The following is a 16,245-nucleotide window of genomic DNA, read 5'->3' as shown; positions in this document are numbered from 1 at the left end:
TTGCTACCCAGAGGTGCAGGGCCCCTGCAGAGTACACCTTGCATTCGCCAAGGCTCTTTCTGCTTCGGGGCTGGCGCCCGCTGGCCATCATATCAGGATCGTGGTCCTGAGCATAAAATCTGCGCATATGGGCTGACACGGATGCGTGTCCGGACGGCCATGGAGGTACTAAAAGAAGGCATGGGCCGAGTCTCTGACTCACTCGGACCTTGCCCAACTCGGCACCGGGGACCGGCATCGGGAGGCGTATCGGTACCTGGAACGAGATCCAGACCCGCAACCAGAACGGTGTTGGGAGGTCGACCGAGATCTCGAGGCTCGGAGAAGAGCTACAGGAGTCAAGGTACCTGCCCCGGTGCCAGATGTCGGAACGGTGCCGATAGCGGGTCGGCGAACGGGATACCGACCGGTGCAGCGAGTGTGACCAGTACCGAGGAAAACAGCACCGGGACTGCCAGTGGTGTCCGGCGTGCCGACAGGACTTGGAGTGTCTGCGGGACCGTGATCATGAACGGTGCCGCTCTGCTGTACTGACAGGGGACAGTCCCTTGAAGAGACTGTATTACCCGTACCGGCGGTGCCCGGGTCAGGCAGCACTGACTCTGTCATGGCACTGAGAGCCCTCGCCGTTGGTAACATCTCCGGCGTGCAGGGAACAGCAGGCTCAACCACAGTGCGTACTGGGGAGCTGTCAGGCACCGGATTCGACGGCCCTCGTGGGGCCGGGATCCACGGTACCGAGGTCATCAGAGCTTCGGTAGGAGCCGGTGCCGGGCGAACCGATTTAGATAAGCTGTCTGGCTGCGGTGCCGTCAGCACTGAAGCAGCGGGAGTAATACGCTCAACCACGGCGCGTGCCGGGGAGCCGTCGGGCACCGGATTCGATAGCCCTTGTGGGACTGGAATCGACGGTGCCGATGTTGTCGGTGCCTCAGAGGCTTCGGTTGGCATGGAAGCAGCCGGAGCAGGAGCTCAACCACGGCGCGTGCCGGGGAGCCATCAGGCACCGGATTCTACGGCCCTTGCGGGACCGGGATCGACGGTGCCGACGTCATCGGTGCCGCAGCAGGTGTCGGTGCCGGGCGATCCGACTTAGACTAGCCCTCTGGCCGCGGTGCCGTTGGCACGGAAGCAGCCGGAGCATTAGCTCGACCACGGCGCGTGCCGGGGAGCCGTCAGGCACCGGATACTACGGCCCTTGCGGGACCGGGATCGACGGTGCCGACGTCATCGGTGCCGCAGCAGGTGTCGGTGCCGGGCGATCCGACGTAGACGAGCTCTCTGGCTGCGGTGCCGTTGGCACGGAAGCAGCAGGAGCAATACGCTCAACCACGGCGCGTGCCGGGGAGCCGTCAGGCACCGGATTCTACGGCCCTTGTGGGACCGGGATCGACGGTGCCGACGTCATCGGTGCCGCAGCAGGTGTCGGTGCCGGGCGATCCGACGTAGACGAGCCCTCTGGCTGCGGTGCCACTGGCACGGAAGCAGCAGGAGCAATACGCTCAACCACGGCGCGTGCCGGGGAGCCGTCAGGCACCGGATTCTACGGCCCTTGTGGGACCGGGATCGACGGTGCCGACGCCATCGGTGCCGCAGCAGGTGTCGGTGCCGGGCGATCCGACGTAGACGAGCCCTCTGGCTGCGGTGCCACTGGCACGGAAGCAGCAGGAGCAATACGCTCAACCACGGCGCGTGCCGGGGAGCCGTCAGGCACCGGATTCTACGGCCCTTGTGGGACCGGGATCGACGGTGACGACGTCATTGGTGCCGTAGCAGGTGTCGGCGCCGGGCGATCCGACTTAGACGAGCTCTCTGGCTGCGGTGCCGCTGGCACGGAAGCAGCAGGAGCAATACGCTCAACCACGGCGCGTGCCGGGGAGCCGTCAGGCACCGGATTCTACGGCCCTCGTGGGACCGGGATCGACGGTGCCGACGTCGGCGGTGCCGGGCGAGCCATCTTAGACGAGCTGTCTAGCTGTGGTGCAGCTGGCACAGAAGCAGCAGGAGCAGTAAGCTCTACCACGGCGCGAGCCGGGGAGCTGCCAGGCACCGGATTCCATGGTCCTGGGGGACTGGAATCGACGGAGCCGAAGTCATCGGTGCCTCTGCAGGTGACGGTGCCGGATAACGCAACTTAGGCGAGCTCTCTGGCTGCGATGCAGGTGGCACGGAAGTAGCGGGAGCAAGGGGCTCAACCACGGCGCGTGCCGGGGAGCTGCCAGGCACCAGCAGGAATCGTAGACTCTCTCGACCTCGGAAGAAGGGAGCGGTGCCGAGTCGACATCGGTGCCGGCGACGGTCGGTGCCGAAAGGCCTTGGTGGTACCGGCGGGGTCCGGTGCCGAGGAGGCGCTTCTGCCCGCCGCTTGAACATCGCTCGGCGCCCAAGGTGGAGGGATAAGTGAAAGTCCCGCACCTTTTTGTTCTCGGCTTAAAAGCCTTGCACATGGGGCACTTATCTGTTAAGTGTGATTCCCTGAGGCACTTCAAACAGGAGTCATGTAGATCTCTCTTCGGCCGCGGCTTCTGGCAAGCCGGGCCCCTTTTAAAACCGGGTGAGCCATGCATGGCTCCGGCACTGGGCTCATGGAAGGGCTACTTCCTGAACCCCGCTAACTAAACTAACCATGTTAGCAAAGAAACACGTATAACCATACAAATATATATATAAAAGTGTTATAACTGCATAATTATATACGAGAAAACGAGTAGCTAGGGAAGTGGAGGTCAGCTAAGCCGCGCTCCACTGTTCCAACGACCGACACGGGCGGTAAGAAGGAACTGAGGAGCGGGTGGGCCGGCAGGAGTATATATGGAGCGCCATGGTGGCGCCACTCTAGGGGGCGACCTGCCGGCCCACGGAGTTGCTAGGGTAAAAGTTTTCCGACGAATGTGCACGCGCGGCGTGTACACCTAACTGGAATGGATATGAGCAATCACTCGAAGAAGAAGTATTGTTTCTATCATATTTTACTGGAAATGCAAAACATGGGATCCCTACCCAACAATTATTTTATTTATTGTTTGACTGCTTTGTGGTAAGAATTGTAAAATTTAAAAAAGAAAGAGTACATACATCTTTTAAAGTAATAATATTAGGGTGCTGTCCATAGCGCATCAAAATCTCAATTTCTTCTGAGGGATCTCTCTTACTTTTGTCAATTATCTGTGAAATAAATGGTGGAAAAGGGCTCAATGTTAAATGAAGTATTTCCTCAGAAAGGCAAAATGGATTAAAATCCTGGATTTTGGATAAGAGACCACAAAAGCTACAAGTAACAAGAATTTTCAAACTAAGCAAGACAGCAGTTTTGACTATAAAAGTCACATTATTGCTCTCTTTATTTTCATGCTTCATCCTTAGTAGTTAGGAGTGAAACATTATCCAGCCTATTCACTTAAAGCTTGAAGTTAACAGTTACAAAACAAGTTCTAGCGTATATTGAAAATTGCTCTAATTTGAAGATATCAGTGAATTTATCTGACTGTCCTAAATACTTCTAATTCCCTCCTGCCCACTTCCCCACCTAAAGAGCCCACTGATCTGACCTTTGTTGTATTCTTATTGTAAGGGCAAATAAAAAAGGAAAAGGGAACATTTAACAAGACGTCTATTCACGCTAATGAAACATGATAATTTAAGTAATTTCAAAGCCAACTGAATTAGGTTTCAAATAATTGATATATTGCTCTGTAAGTCTTTTTCCAACAAAGTCTGATGGCAACCTTTCCTCTAACAAGAAATAATGGTAAAAGCAAATACAAAATTTAGCTGAATGGAAAAATTTATTTTTTCACTTCTCAAAGCACATACAACATTACGCTGACTGAAAAAATTAGTTTTTTTTTAAAAAGTTCTCTTTACTTACTAGTACATTAAAAAGATACATGACTCAACTGTGGAGTAACTATTCAAATACCAAAAAGAGAATTTACACCAAGTACCTTCACGGCAAACTCCATATTGGTAGCTATGTGCACACATCTCTTGCAAACAGAGTAGGAGCCAACACCAATATCCTCCTTCAGCTCATACACATCAGTGAACTGTGCACTGTTTCCATGAAGTTGCTTTAAACAAATATAAACTGCATTTTAAAACAATAAACTGTACTTCAACAAAACATCATTTTTATTTTCTCAAGTAGCAGATTTTTCTTTACTTTGCAGTTTTTTCCTTTTGAAATTTGCATTTAAAGAAACATTCAACTTGATTTTTGACAATGGATTAGCTTAAACTGCTGCACATAATGTTTATGTATATTATAAGTGCTTTGGTGCTGATGTGCTGATATAAGGGTCTTTCCAACAGAGGAGAATGGAGGTTAACTATCAAAACACACATCAGCTTTCGCATTTTAGTTAAGAAATATCTATAACAAGAAAAATAAATTTTACCTGTACTATTGGCAATATATTGGTGAGGGGTGAAATTTTATGATCTTCTATGGCAGTAGTCGCAACAAAGCTAAATCCTTTGAACAGCTGATGCGCATTAGCACTAGGTGGAACTCCTGGAGAATCTAATTGTTAAATACACATGGTTTAATTAGAATCTGAAGAGTATTCTGCTACTTCAGTATATTCAAGCTAAGCTATTCTATGTGTTTACCATAGGGATGTTCTCAAAAGTATTTTGAGGAAAATATAAGAAAGTAGAATTGGTTCTGAACTACAAGATGTAGTCGGGGTGCTAATATATCACCTTTCACTTATATTCTCACTTTTACTTATTTTAACAGTATCACATGCTAAATAAAATACATGCCTGCCCCCCACTCTTTTTTTTTTTAAAACTACAAGACTTCAAGATGTCGCATAAACTAGAATACATGTAATTACATCTATCCCCCCAAAAAAACACCCTATCTGTGACTATGCACGAAGAACTAAAGATTGGTGCCACGGTTTCATTCACAGCAGCGAGCTCAAGTATGTGGAGTCAAAAAGGGTGCATATGAGGGCACTGCTAGCTAGAAGTTTCAACTGAAGAACCATAGATGTGGGCACGGCAGAAGTACAGGGATCCATGGAGACAATACTTGAATATAGTGATATGTTTCAAAAGTCATGAGAACCCAGATCTTCCCCAATGTACAGTGTGTGCAACTTCTACTTCACTGTACTCTGTCTAAACACAAATAAAGCACAATTTGGTCCAGAGGTTTTTTAACATATGTATGTAAACTTAAGGGCTACGTTGGAATACAAACTGCTGATAACACATCACGTGGCCAAGAAACCAGATATCTGGTTTTAAAGTCCAGGTGAAACCGTCAAGGGGAGATTTATAAACAGGACCCTTAAATGAACATACTAAATTGTTGAACAGAAATGATTATAAGCCTTAACTGAGTGACTGAACATTAGAACAAACCCATTTCACTGTGCGGTAATTTTGTATTTAAAAGATGACTTCACAAAAGATATTTACACAAGTTTACTTGAAGCACTACTAAAATTGATTTGATAGCACTAGCTCAAGTCAGGCAAAACATTAACATATACCATTTTACTTTCCCCACACATTCAGTTTTACCATTGCACCTCAATACTGACATGGAAAAATCCCTCATCTCTAAAGCTGGATTTCACCTAAATTCAAATTTGACTGGCCAAAAGAAAAGTAAATCCATCAAAAACTTTACTGAGCCAAATTATTTACAGCTGTAGAGGACAGTGATCCTGAAATATACTCAAACGTTCACAAGGGACTAGGATGTCAGAGTCATCTTCACTTCACTTTTGACAAGATGTGGAGAACTATGTATGAACATATCTAGGCTCACAAGCAATGTCTGAGACTTAGCCATAGGACAGATCAGCTCCAACAACTGTATTAACCTAATCCCAGTGACAGGCACAGATTCTGCAGAATCAAGACTTTTAATATAAAAATGGTTCCCAGCTCTTACCATTAGAAAAATAATCTCTTCCAATGTGAAACCAAATAAAACATTGTACTGCTGTCTTCCTGATCTATAGACAGGCTGGTACAATACCTTCATGAGGGTGAACTGTCCTAATTCATTACGATGAGGTGTTAATTTTGAAATTACAACAGAATTGATATTAATAATTTCAGTGCTAATTTTTCAATGTTTATTAGCAGAAATATTCAAGGACCACTACTAAATACAATCCCATTAGCTGGATATCAATCACTTTAAAAAAAAAAGAACAGTTCTTTCTCTCCATGACTGACTGGCAACTCTTGCCCTCTAATACACATTGGTCAAAATGGAACAGAAGAAAAATTGCACTGCTCTTCAATTTCCCCTCACCTTACCCACTTAGAGAAGACGGCAGAGAAAAAAAAACACTTTCTCTGCAGTTTCTCTCTCCAGCAGCTAGGAAGGGATGAATGGGAGATGATTCACTGCCTAAGAATGCTCCTCTCCGGGGCCTGCACTGAGGTAAGGATGGTTTGTAAAGGATAAGGAAATGAAGCTAGGTGGGGCCAATTATGAGTCACTTGGGAGAGAAGAGGGAGATTTGGATTTCAAGCCCCTTTCTACAATATTAAGTCAATCCACCACTGCAGACAATAGGGATTAAAAAAAAAAAAAAGATAAAGGCCAAAACAGGAACAAGAGAAATGGAGAAGGGGAATAAAACTGAAACAAGAATAAAACACTATTCACTAAACGACACTAATGCCACAGTTGATTTTACTGTGATTGGTATATATTCTGCCTTTCATATTTGTGCCAACTCCCAAGATTAATGGCTCTAAATTTTATAGCTCAAACTCCTAGGTATCAAACAACAATGTAATTTAGTCCTCCCCATACAATGCGTTCATTATATTGACTCATTATTTTCTAAATATATGCATTACCTTTTGGGGTTTTTGCTGTGAATTCTGGATCAAAACAGAAGGTATCTTCTGGCTTACCAGAAGCAGGTTTAAATGGGGGCTGAATTTCTCTTCTGAACAGTTTCTGGAACAGAAAAGCCACAAAAGAAGTTTAACTAAACTTCAGAATTACTTTACAGATATATTATATATTTTGCTAAACTGAAAGGAACACAACTAGAATGTTTTTCATCTATTTTCAAAAGATTTAGCTTTCTGAAAGAGCACATTACAAAATAGCAGGCACAAAACACAAACATGTATTGCTGATCCTTTTTTAAAAAGATTTATTCAGGTTTTTCTGCTCTCCTGCTCTGAAAGATCTTAGAAGGAAATAGAGAGTCAGAAAGCCACAAGAAATATACCAAAGCTTGCCCCCTCTCCTTACCCACCAGTCCTCTCCCCTTCCAGCTTATTAAGTAGACAACAGCATACAATTGCAGCCCTCCCCCACCTCAACTCATCCTTACCTCAGAAGGAAATGGGTAGACAGTGGTGTATTCCCCAAATACCTGAACTGGATCCCAGTTTCTGTCTATTGCAGAGGGAGCCACATTCTCCAAACCACTCCAATCCCAAGAGGAGGGAGAGAGGATCCACCCCATACTTTGCCATTCTAGTTCCCTAGGGCAGGAGATTCTCCTTTGTGTCTTGCTCTTCCTGCCTTACGGGATGAGGGGATTTACCCCCTCTTAAACCAATACTCCAGGTCTTTCCTAGGTCCCTTAAGGGAACAGTGAGGAATGGCAGCTCCTCATTATCCTCTGTCCTGATGCGCAGTACAGAAGTAAAGCATTACTCCAAACAGGTACTCCCCAGCGCTATTCAGGGTTTAGGAAGAGAAAAAGGAGGCTCATTCACCACCTCTGTTTTCATCCTTGCATGTCAAGGTCTGTGAAAGGCTGAGTGGCTTGTAGAGGCTTTCTGCCTCTACCCTGGCCAGGTGGTACTCCCTGATCACCACCAGACTCTCACAGCTACTTGTCCTTGTGTGCAGGAATATTCCCTGAAGCGAAGTCATCCCAGCCCCTCTATGACAGGACTTGGGGAAAATGTGCATGAGCTCAACCAGTGCAGTGCATGAGACAGGAAGTGAAAATGACCATTACCAAACCAGAATTGATTATACACTAAGTGCGGTCAAATACTCAAAGTGCACCCTGTACAAAAAGCAGGTACAAAACTTTCAGGTAAAAGTGCAATTTTCTCAGTGGTTTTCAACTTCAACTTTCAAATTCTGAACGGAGGTTCAGACCACTTTGGAAAACAGAAAATCTGTGGATCCCCAGTTGTCTGCAGACCACAGGTTGAAAACTGTTCTAGATACTGCTCCCTTAGAAATCCCAGTTCCTTATCGATATAAATCCTCTTGCTACTGTATCAATATATTTTCCTATTACTAGGTATATAAAAATAGGATTTTTTTCTTTATTTAATATTTGTATTCCAATAGCACCTGCCAGACAGATTGGGAAATAAGATAAGATTGATCAGCATAATAGGCAGTGGTCTCAGCACACCAGCTGCCACCTGTTCAGATTTTTGTAGGCATCACAGCAAAGGAGAGAGTTTTAAGGAGGAATTTGAAGGACAATCATGTTTCACGGTTCAAGGACGCTCCTTCCAAGCATAAAGGGAAGCATGGGAGAAAAAAAAAAAAAAGGAGCTAGTTTGAAAATTCAACAAGCGGGCAATGGAAGTTGGCCGCACGGGCTGATTGGAGATGGCAGTTGTCATCTTGGCAGCGAATGGGAGAGGACTGGTAGTGTAAGGCTGTGAAGAGCCTTGAAAAGTGAAGACAAGCAGTTTATGTTTGATGGAACAGAGAAGGAGGAGCCAGTAGAGGGATGCAAAAAGGCAGTGAAGGCGGGAGTGATATGATCAAGTCATCGGACTAGGAGAATGTTCTTTGCAGCAACATTCTGAATAAATTACGACCAGTGCAAGATTTCATTTGTGAAGGTCAACAAAAAGGATATTACAGTATTGAGATGTGAGATAAGAATTTAGCTGTGTGGATGGATTGGAAGAATCCACAGATAAGGCCAGAAGGGACCACTGTGATCATCTAGTCAGACTTCCTGTAGAACAGGTCTTTAGGACTTCCTTGCATTAATCCTTGTTTGAACTAGAGCATATCCTTTTAGAAGAAGATCCAACACTAATTTAAAAGGCTGTATTTTAGAGATGTTATGCAGAAAGAATCGGTCAAGATTCAGACAAAGCCTGGATGTGAGGACTTGGTGAGGTCCAAATTGAAGAGGATGCTGATGTTATGGGTCTAAGACAGGCAAGAAGAGTGGCATTGTCCACAGTAATCAAGAAAGAAGGCATTAGGGAGGGTTTTGGTGGCAGAGATTAAAAGCTCTGTTTTAGTCACGTTGAGCTTGGTCTGACAACTAGACATCCACAAGGATACGTCAGAAAGAGGCAGAAGTTTTAGTCTGGACAAACTGAGAAAGATCTGGAGCAAAGAGGTAGATACACAAGTCAGCAGCATGGAAAGCGTAGTTTAATTTGTGCAAATGAGATTACCCAAATAACATGTAGAAAAAGAGAAGAGATAAGGACCAAGGATAGAGCCCTGTGGAACCCACACAGAAAGCTGAAAGAGGAGGTAAGGAGGAGAACCAGGACAGGACAGTCACAGACAGCCAAGGGAAGCCAAAATTTCAAGAACATGGTTGACAAGTCGATGAGGATGGAGCACTAGTTCCGAGCTTGGGCAAGGAAAAGTTCATTAGAGACTTTAGCAAGAGGAATACCAGGGATGGAAGCCAGATTAGAAAGGGCCTTGCATGGAATTGGGACAGGAAACCCCCACACACTTCATTCAATGAGCTTAGAGATAAAAGGGGAAAGGACATAAAATGATAGCTGGAGAGGCAAGTGGGGTCATGGATGGGCTTTTTTTCTTTCTTTCTTTCTTTTTTTTTTTTTTTTTTTTTTTTAAGATGTGAGACTAAAACACGATTGTATTATTAAGATAAAAGCCAGAGGAAAGCGAGATATTAACAAGTGCCAGGGAGAAGATGAGAGTGGGTGGCTAGCTCCTTCAAATGAAGCATGTCAAGATCCCCTGTATCTTAGGAGGAGCTCCCAGTTTGGCCAATTATGAGAGCGGGGCAGCATCTGGGCTTATCAAAGAATCAGAAAGGAAGGAGATCCATGAAGAAAGCTACAGAAGGTTCCTGGAAAGGCTGAAGGCATGAGAGCAGCAGAGAGTTGCTGACTTCCAAGCCAGATAGCTAGAGCTGAGAGCCACAGAAGGCTGAGGCATGGGAGCAGCAGAGGGGTTTACCCTCTGACATTTTCACGCTGAAAAGCGGGAACCAGTGGATTGAGTGCCAGGGGAACAGTGGAAGGGCCTACCTGCTGCCCTGCCTGAGAGTTACTGAACGGGGGACCAATGGATGCTCTCCTGGTGAGGATGATCTCCCAGCAAAGAGGCGGGGGAGGGGGAACCTGCTGGGAAGAGCTGGGTTATGCTCCAGTTCAAGGGGCTGTCATGGAAGGAGGACAGGAAAAAAACAAAGAAAATCCAAGGTGTGCTAGAAGATGCCAGAGTATAGTATGTGCACTGTCGATGGACTAGGCAGTGTGGAGTTTTAAGGATTCTATGCCTTGAGGTGATAAATGACCTAGTTTTGGGAACTTTTGGTTATGGATTGGGTGGGCTATGTTTAGTAATTAACTGACCCCCAAGGAGGGGTATTACTGAGACAAGAGAGCATGTCATGGAGTCTTTACCAGCCTGAGAGGGCAAATGGGACAGTAACTACAGCATAAGGATGACCAGCCACAAGGAAGAACTGAGGGCAGAGGAGTAATTGTTCACAGCGTATAAATGTGTTCTGAGTAGGTGGATTCCACCTTTGCTGATAAGGCCTGTATCACATCCCTCCCATACCAGGTACAAAAGGGGGGTCCATTAGAGACTCAGTGACTGCATATTCTGATAGAAGCATCCTGGGACAATAGATTAGCTGGAGCCCAAGACAACCAGTTTTTCCCTACCCTTCTGGAGGGGGCTGGTGTTTGGAAAGTGGAAAATCCACAAACACAGGACAAAGACATCAAGGTTTTGATGCTAGCCTTTAAAAACTACAGAGACTGGGCAGGTCACAGGAAGATGACTCAGAACCACACTGGAAGTTTTGGTCAGGAAAAGGGAAGAGATGAGCATGCTTGCATAGCAAGGAGCCCAGTTTAGCTGTAGGACCAAACAAGTCAGAGCAAGCTGACCTGGATAGAGAGGGGCTCTCTGGTTAAGAAATCAAGCCATGAGCTGCAGCAGAAGGGTTCCCCAGACACCTCTAGAAGATTCAGACCCAAGCCCAAAAAATGCTGCAGAATGATAAGGAAACTGAGTCAGCAAAATGTGATTTTTTTTTCAAGTGCAGAGTTTGACTAAGACCTCTTCTCTTCTTCAGGATAAGGAAATATCAAGAGTAGAAGCCTCATTCCCTGTATTCCTGCAATTTCTCTTCTACGGCTCCTAGACAAATTATCAAGGCCCTGTATGTTTGTAGTAAGCTCTACAATAAGGTCCCTGAAGAGGGCCAGGGAAGGTATCAGTTAACACTCAGGAGCAAGAGATATAGGGGATTCTGCATGGGCATAACCTAGTCTGGTTGTGGGCATCAACACAAGTACTGGGGTCCTGTACCCAATGCTATTTCCACAAAGGTGAAGGTCTTAAGAGCTTCCACCCATGGAGAAGTGATGATTTCTGTCCTTGTGGGATGGCACCAAGTATTGTCTGGAGATGCATTTATGCTCCGTATGAAATTATGCCTCAGCTTCTCTCATTCTGTCAGCATGGCATAGGTGTTGGCTGTGATGCTGAAGTTGCTAGCCCCAATTTCAACAATGTCTTCTTCCCTGCCTTTCTATCTGTACCTGATCCTAGGAAACAGAGGCATCCATCTACATGAGGGAGTGCTGGCCAAGGCAGACCTGAACCTCCATCTTGATGGTGATTGTTTCCTCTAGGTCTGAAATGACCTGCATGGATTGCTCAAGCAGCTGTAACTAGAACTGTGTCCCTCTGAACTGATGGGTCTTGGAGGAAAGCAATCAGCACACAACACCTGCCTGGGGTATGGCTGTCCCCTAGGCAAGAGATGCAATATCTATGTCAGCCAGTGAGGGGATGAAACATGGCTATTTAGATTCCATACTACTATGAAGCACCTCACCCCTGCTGTACCAGGGAGGGGTGAGGGGGCGGGGGATGAGAAGAGAGATGTCTTTTTTATTGGAATATCCAAAAGAAAGAAAATGAGATAAAAAGGGTGAAGATCAATTATCTTCACCAAACTAGTTGGGAAAAGGATGAGTTTGACTTTCAGTGAATGTTGTGAGGTGGACACCCACTGGGTTCAGCCCTGCTGCCACAGGCAGTAGTAGGGAACAGAGGGAGAACTGTGGCCACATTGCCTTTTATGACTTCACACAAGGAGGCACAGTGTGCATGCAGAGCCCTGACAAACACTGCTATTCAAAAGAATCCAGTCTCTTGAACACAGACACCTACCTCGGGCTTACAATGACACACACACAAAACACAAATTTCTGTACCTGTCCCCTCTTAGTCATTTTGAAGGAGTTTTATTTAGGATTTTAAGATTTAGAATGTTGCAATTCTAATTACTATTAAAAATGTTAATGCATGTTTTAAAATTTTAGTGAGACCCTCAATAGTGTACAGCAATGAGGAGAAATACAGTCTCAGAATACAATAGTGAGAAGTCTCATTTGTCTAGTATAGCCTGTTTAATTATATTGCAATTTACAGAAATGTTGCAAATGTAACAAAACTAAAAATGGCTATGAAATTAAACTGTTTTGTACTTACATTCCAATCAACTGTTGAAAAAAAAGGATGTCTCTTGATTTCTTCAACTCCATCTGAACCAGCTCCTGTAATTATAGGGAACAAAAGTGACTAAATTAAAACCAGCTTCAGTATAAAAATCTCTATACAAAATTGCATTAAAAGCTAGTCACTTGGTTTCTTGGAAAATTGCATGGAATCACTTATTCATGGAATACTGCCTAAGGTTAAGAGTTTCCAAGCAAGATATTTGACTGAGAACAGACTGGCATATAGCTAATCGAATTCATACATGCTGAAGAAAAACCTGGAAAAGGAAAAAAGTGAACTTGTGCCTTGTTTGCTTCTTTGAATATATAAAGGAGCCCTACTCACAGGGCATCTTTATATCTAGCAGTTTACAAAAAATCACGAGTACTTCCCTGAAAACCACTAATTTAATATGAAATCTCCAAACAAGTAATTGGAGACTATGCTTAGGGGAGCATAACAGCGTTTTCTAATCTGCTTCCTGATTTTTTGTTTGGCACCTTAATACATAGTTTTTACTCCAGAATTACAGCCTTTTGGATGGTCTGATAAAGCCACTGTTCCATGCACCTGTGGAGGGCTGCCAGCAAAAACAAGAAAATGGGACAGTATACTAAGCCACAGAAAGGCATATTGAGGGAGCTAAAATAAGAGAAAGGCTACCTTTTTCTGAATTATGGCTTGCTGACATTGTCAGACTAGCAGTATGGGCTACACTGCTGAGGGAAGTCAGCACAATATGTGGTAAAACACTAAGGCTATGATGCACATCCTCTTGCAATTGGCTGGAATACAGATTCAGTGCACAGAATCTTTGGGTGACTAAGAGAAGATCAACTGGTTCCAATTCCTGAAAATTCAATTTATTTGGTGTATCCAAGCAGTTGGCAAGAGCCAATTCATATATATCAAAGCTTCCCTTATAGACTGCATGGCAGCTGCTTAAGTGAACTGGAGCTCTGTAGAATGCTGCATCCAGAATCTAGGTGAATGACTGGTCCAAGAAAGTCATCTTCAGCCTACCTTCCTCTGTCATTTACTCAGGTGAGCCAAATCCAGAACAAACATACTGCAAACTCAAGAAAATATGAGAAAATGAAGTCTGCTGAATAACCAAGAACTGATAGGACTGTTCAATGAAGCTTCACTTAAATTGTTCACAAGTTATGCTGTAGATGGTTCTACTTCAAGACCCAGGTCAAAAAGAACCAACCAAAACAAGTTCACATTACCTAATCTGTTTGATGGGTTCCTTTTAAACAACATCCTTAGAAGGCTTTGCGCTTCAGGGCTAAGGAACTGTGGCATTCCAAGCTTTGCTCTGGAGAAAGAGAATGGAGAAACGATTACTTCAAAATAATGTTTTGCTAAAAACACTCTACACGGGCTCATTAAACTAAGGGTAAGAAACTCTGCCATCAGATCTGTCAATGTGTGTCACAAAGGTAGGGAAATTGTGTGAACAGGATTTCAAATTGAATATTAAAATAACTACCTGTTCAAGAAACTTCTAGAAAAAAGAGCACACAGTGTGGTATGGTGATTTTCAACAAATAGGCTGCTTCAAACTAAAGCTGCATGAAGTACTTAAAGTTGTGTATCCTTGAGGAGATCTAAGGATATCCAAACATGCTGGCATATGACAAAAAGGAAGTATTCATCCTTGCCTATCAGAACCAACTCTTGAAGGCATTTGGAAATAGCCAAAACACCTTTGTAATCTACACAACCACACAAGTCACCTTTTTATTCCTCCACTCATAAAATGCCTCAAGAATTAGATCATAAAGTCATTAGAGAAAGCCAATGGGGTCAACTTCACAGAGATTATTTTGTAAGGACAATTACTAAATTTAAAACAACGTAAGTGATTTGAACAATTTTTTTAATAATTGAAGTGTCTAGTTCAGCCTGAAATTTCTAGGTAGAATTGTTATACATGTACATATTCATTATGCCACAAATCCTGAAATAGGTGGTGAACTAATCAATCTTCTGTATCAATGCTGCTATACATTTTTGACAAACACTCCCTCTGCCATGCAGTCAGGACTAAAACCCCTTTTCTTTAGCACCCATCCACCTCAGAAGGTCCTAGAAGTCTAACCATTTGAGCTGCAGGATACCCCTCTGACTACTCACAAAAGCAATAAATTCTTGCTCCCTCAGTTAAAGAGTGGCAAAAGAGTACAGTTAGGACTTGTTTACCAATCACCACTGTACACTTGTCTTACTGTTTTTACAACATGGATTAAACAATTTTATATAGAAAGTGTGTGTATACACACTTATGTACACAGAGAGAATAGCATAAACAATCTGCATAAAATAGGTTGTTTTGTTTTTATATAAGCTATGTTGTAACAAAGAAACAGCGTACAGACAGGTAAATAACTCTAGTGTACTTTACTGCCCTATTTTTAATACTAACTTCACACAAACACACACACACAATCTTACACTTACTTTTTTCAGTTTTAAGCCTTGGAAATATTCTCCAGTATCTACATTGCTTGTGATCAAATTCTTACTTTTGTGTTTGACATTTTATAATTTCACATCCTGAAAGTGAGCAAACTACAATACACAAGCTAAAGCATAATATCTATAGCTACATTTTCTGTTACTTTCAAAAAATAAGGGTAATTCTATTAAAAAAATACTTACTTTAGTATCATATTCATAGTTTCATTTCGATCTTTACCTTGAAATGGCAGCGTACCAGTAAGCATTTCAAACTGAAAAGAACAAATGTTTAATCAACATCAAGTGGTTAGTTATTTTAAAAGTACTCTTACAAGATTTTAATTAACATGGTATTCCACTTATACTACACACACTAAGACCTGAGAAGCCTTCAGGGTGATTAGCAAATACATACTAATTTTAATTTTTAAAATATCCAAAAAAGTTAAACATTTTCTCTTTGAAGGCAATTTACATGACAATCAATATCAACAGTAGATGGGATAAAAAGATGATGTAGAACACCTTGGAGGGTTTTGCAGACTAATGGTGGTTCATGGACCATAATTCAAAAGCTACTTGAGGAGTCAAATGGAATTCTCCTTGAAGTCATGTACTGCTACACTACAAAAAAGTAGCCAAAAAATGTGTTTGCCTTTATTTTTCCTCCTCAGTACAAATGCTAATGGTGTAACAATTTACTGTCCGCAACAGCACAAATATTATTATTACTGGTGTACTCCACTTTTCCATGTTGTTCATTCAACAGGCTTGTAGTTAAACTCAGTTTTTTTGTTTTTTTTTCCTAATGTAAATACTAAGCAATGTGTCAAAGAAACTTTCAAACTGAAGCCTAACAACCACCTAGGAAAGTGACTGAATAAAATTGTTCTGGACTGCTACAAAGTCACATATATGTCCATGGTCCTTAGAGCAAGAATTGGCAACCTTTGGCACATGGCTCTCCAGGGTAACCACTGGTTCGGCCAATTGTGGTGCCCACTGGCCACAGTTCACCGCTCCAGGCCAATGGGGGCGGCAGGAAGTGGCAG

The 16,245-nt window shown here is 43.7% G+C and overlaps 1 protein-coding gene across 2 annotated transcripts in view; it reads right to left on the bottom strand.

Moving 5' to 3' along the window:
• RPS6KA6 (ribosomal protein S6 kinase A6) overlaps positions 1–16,245 on the bottom strand; it is an 88,850-nt gene that overhangs the window by 19,947 nt on the left and 52,658 nt on the right. For both annotated transcript variants that reach the window (XM_030574707.1, XM_030574708.1), the window contains 7 exons: positions 15,395–15,465; positions 13,960–14,048; positions 12,719–12,783; positions 6,841–6,943; positions 4,398–4,522; positions 3,945–4,070; positions 3,076–3,165 (listed from right to left, as the gene is read on the bottom strand). In XM_030574707.1, the coding sequence (XP_030430567.1) occupies positions 3,076–3,165; positions 3,945–4,070; positions 4,398–4,522; positions 6,841–6,943; positions 12,719–12,783; positions 13,960–14,048; positions 15,395–15,465 (669 nt within the window). The remainder of the gene's footprint in view (positions 1–3,075; positions 3,166–3,944; positions 4,071–4,397; positions 4,523–6,840; positions 6,944–12,718; positions 12,784–13,959; positions 14,049–15,394; positions 15,466–16,245) is intronic.

The sequence above is a fragment of the Gopherus evgoodei genome, chromosome 9, assembly GCF_007399415.2.
Source record: "Gopherus evgoodei ecotype Sinaloan lineage chromosome 9, rGopEvg1_v1.p, whole genome shotgun sequence".
Taxonomy (NCBI): Eukaryota; Metazoa; Chordata; order Testudines; family Testudinidae; genus Gopherus; species Gopherus evgoodei.
Note: the sequence above shows the minus strand (reverse complement) of the source record. Positions and strands in the feature narration are given on the sequence as shown.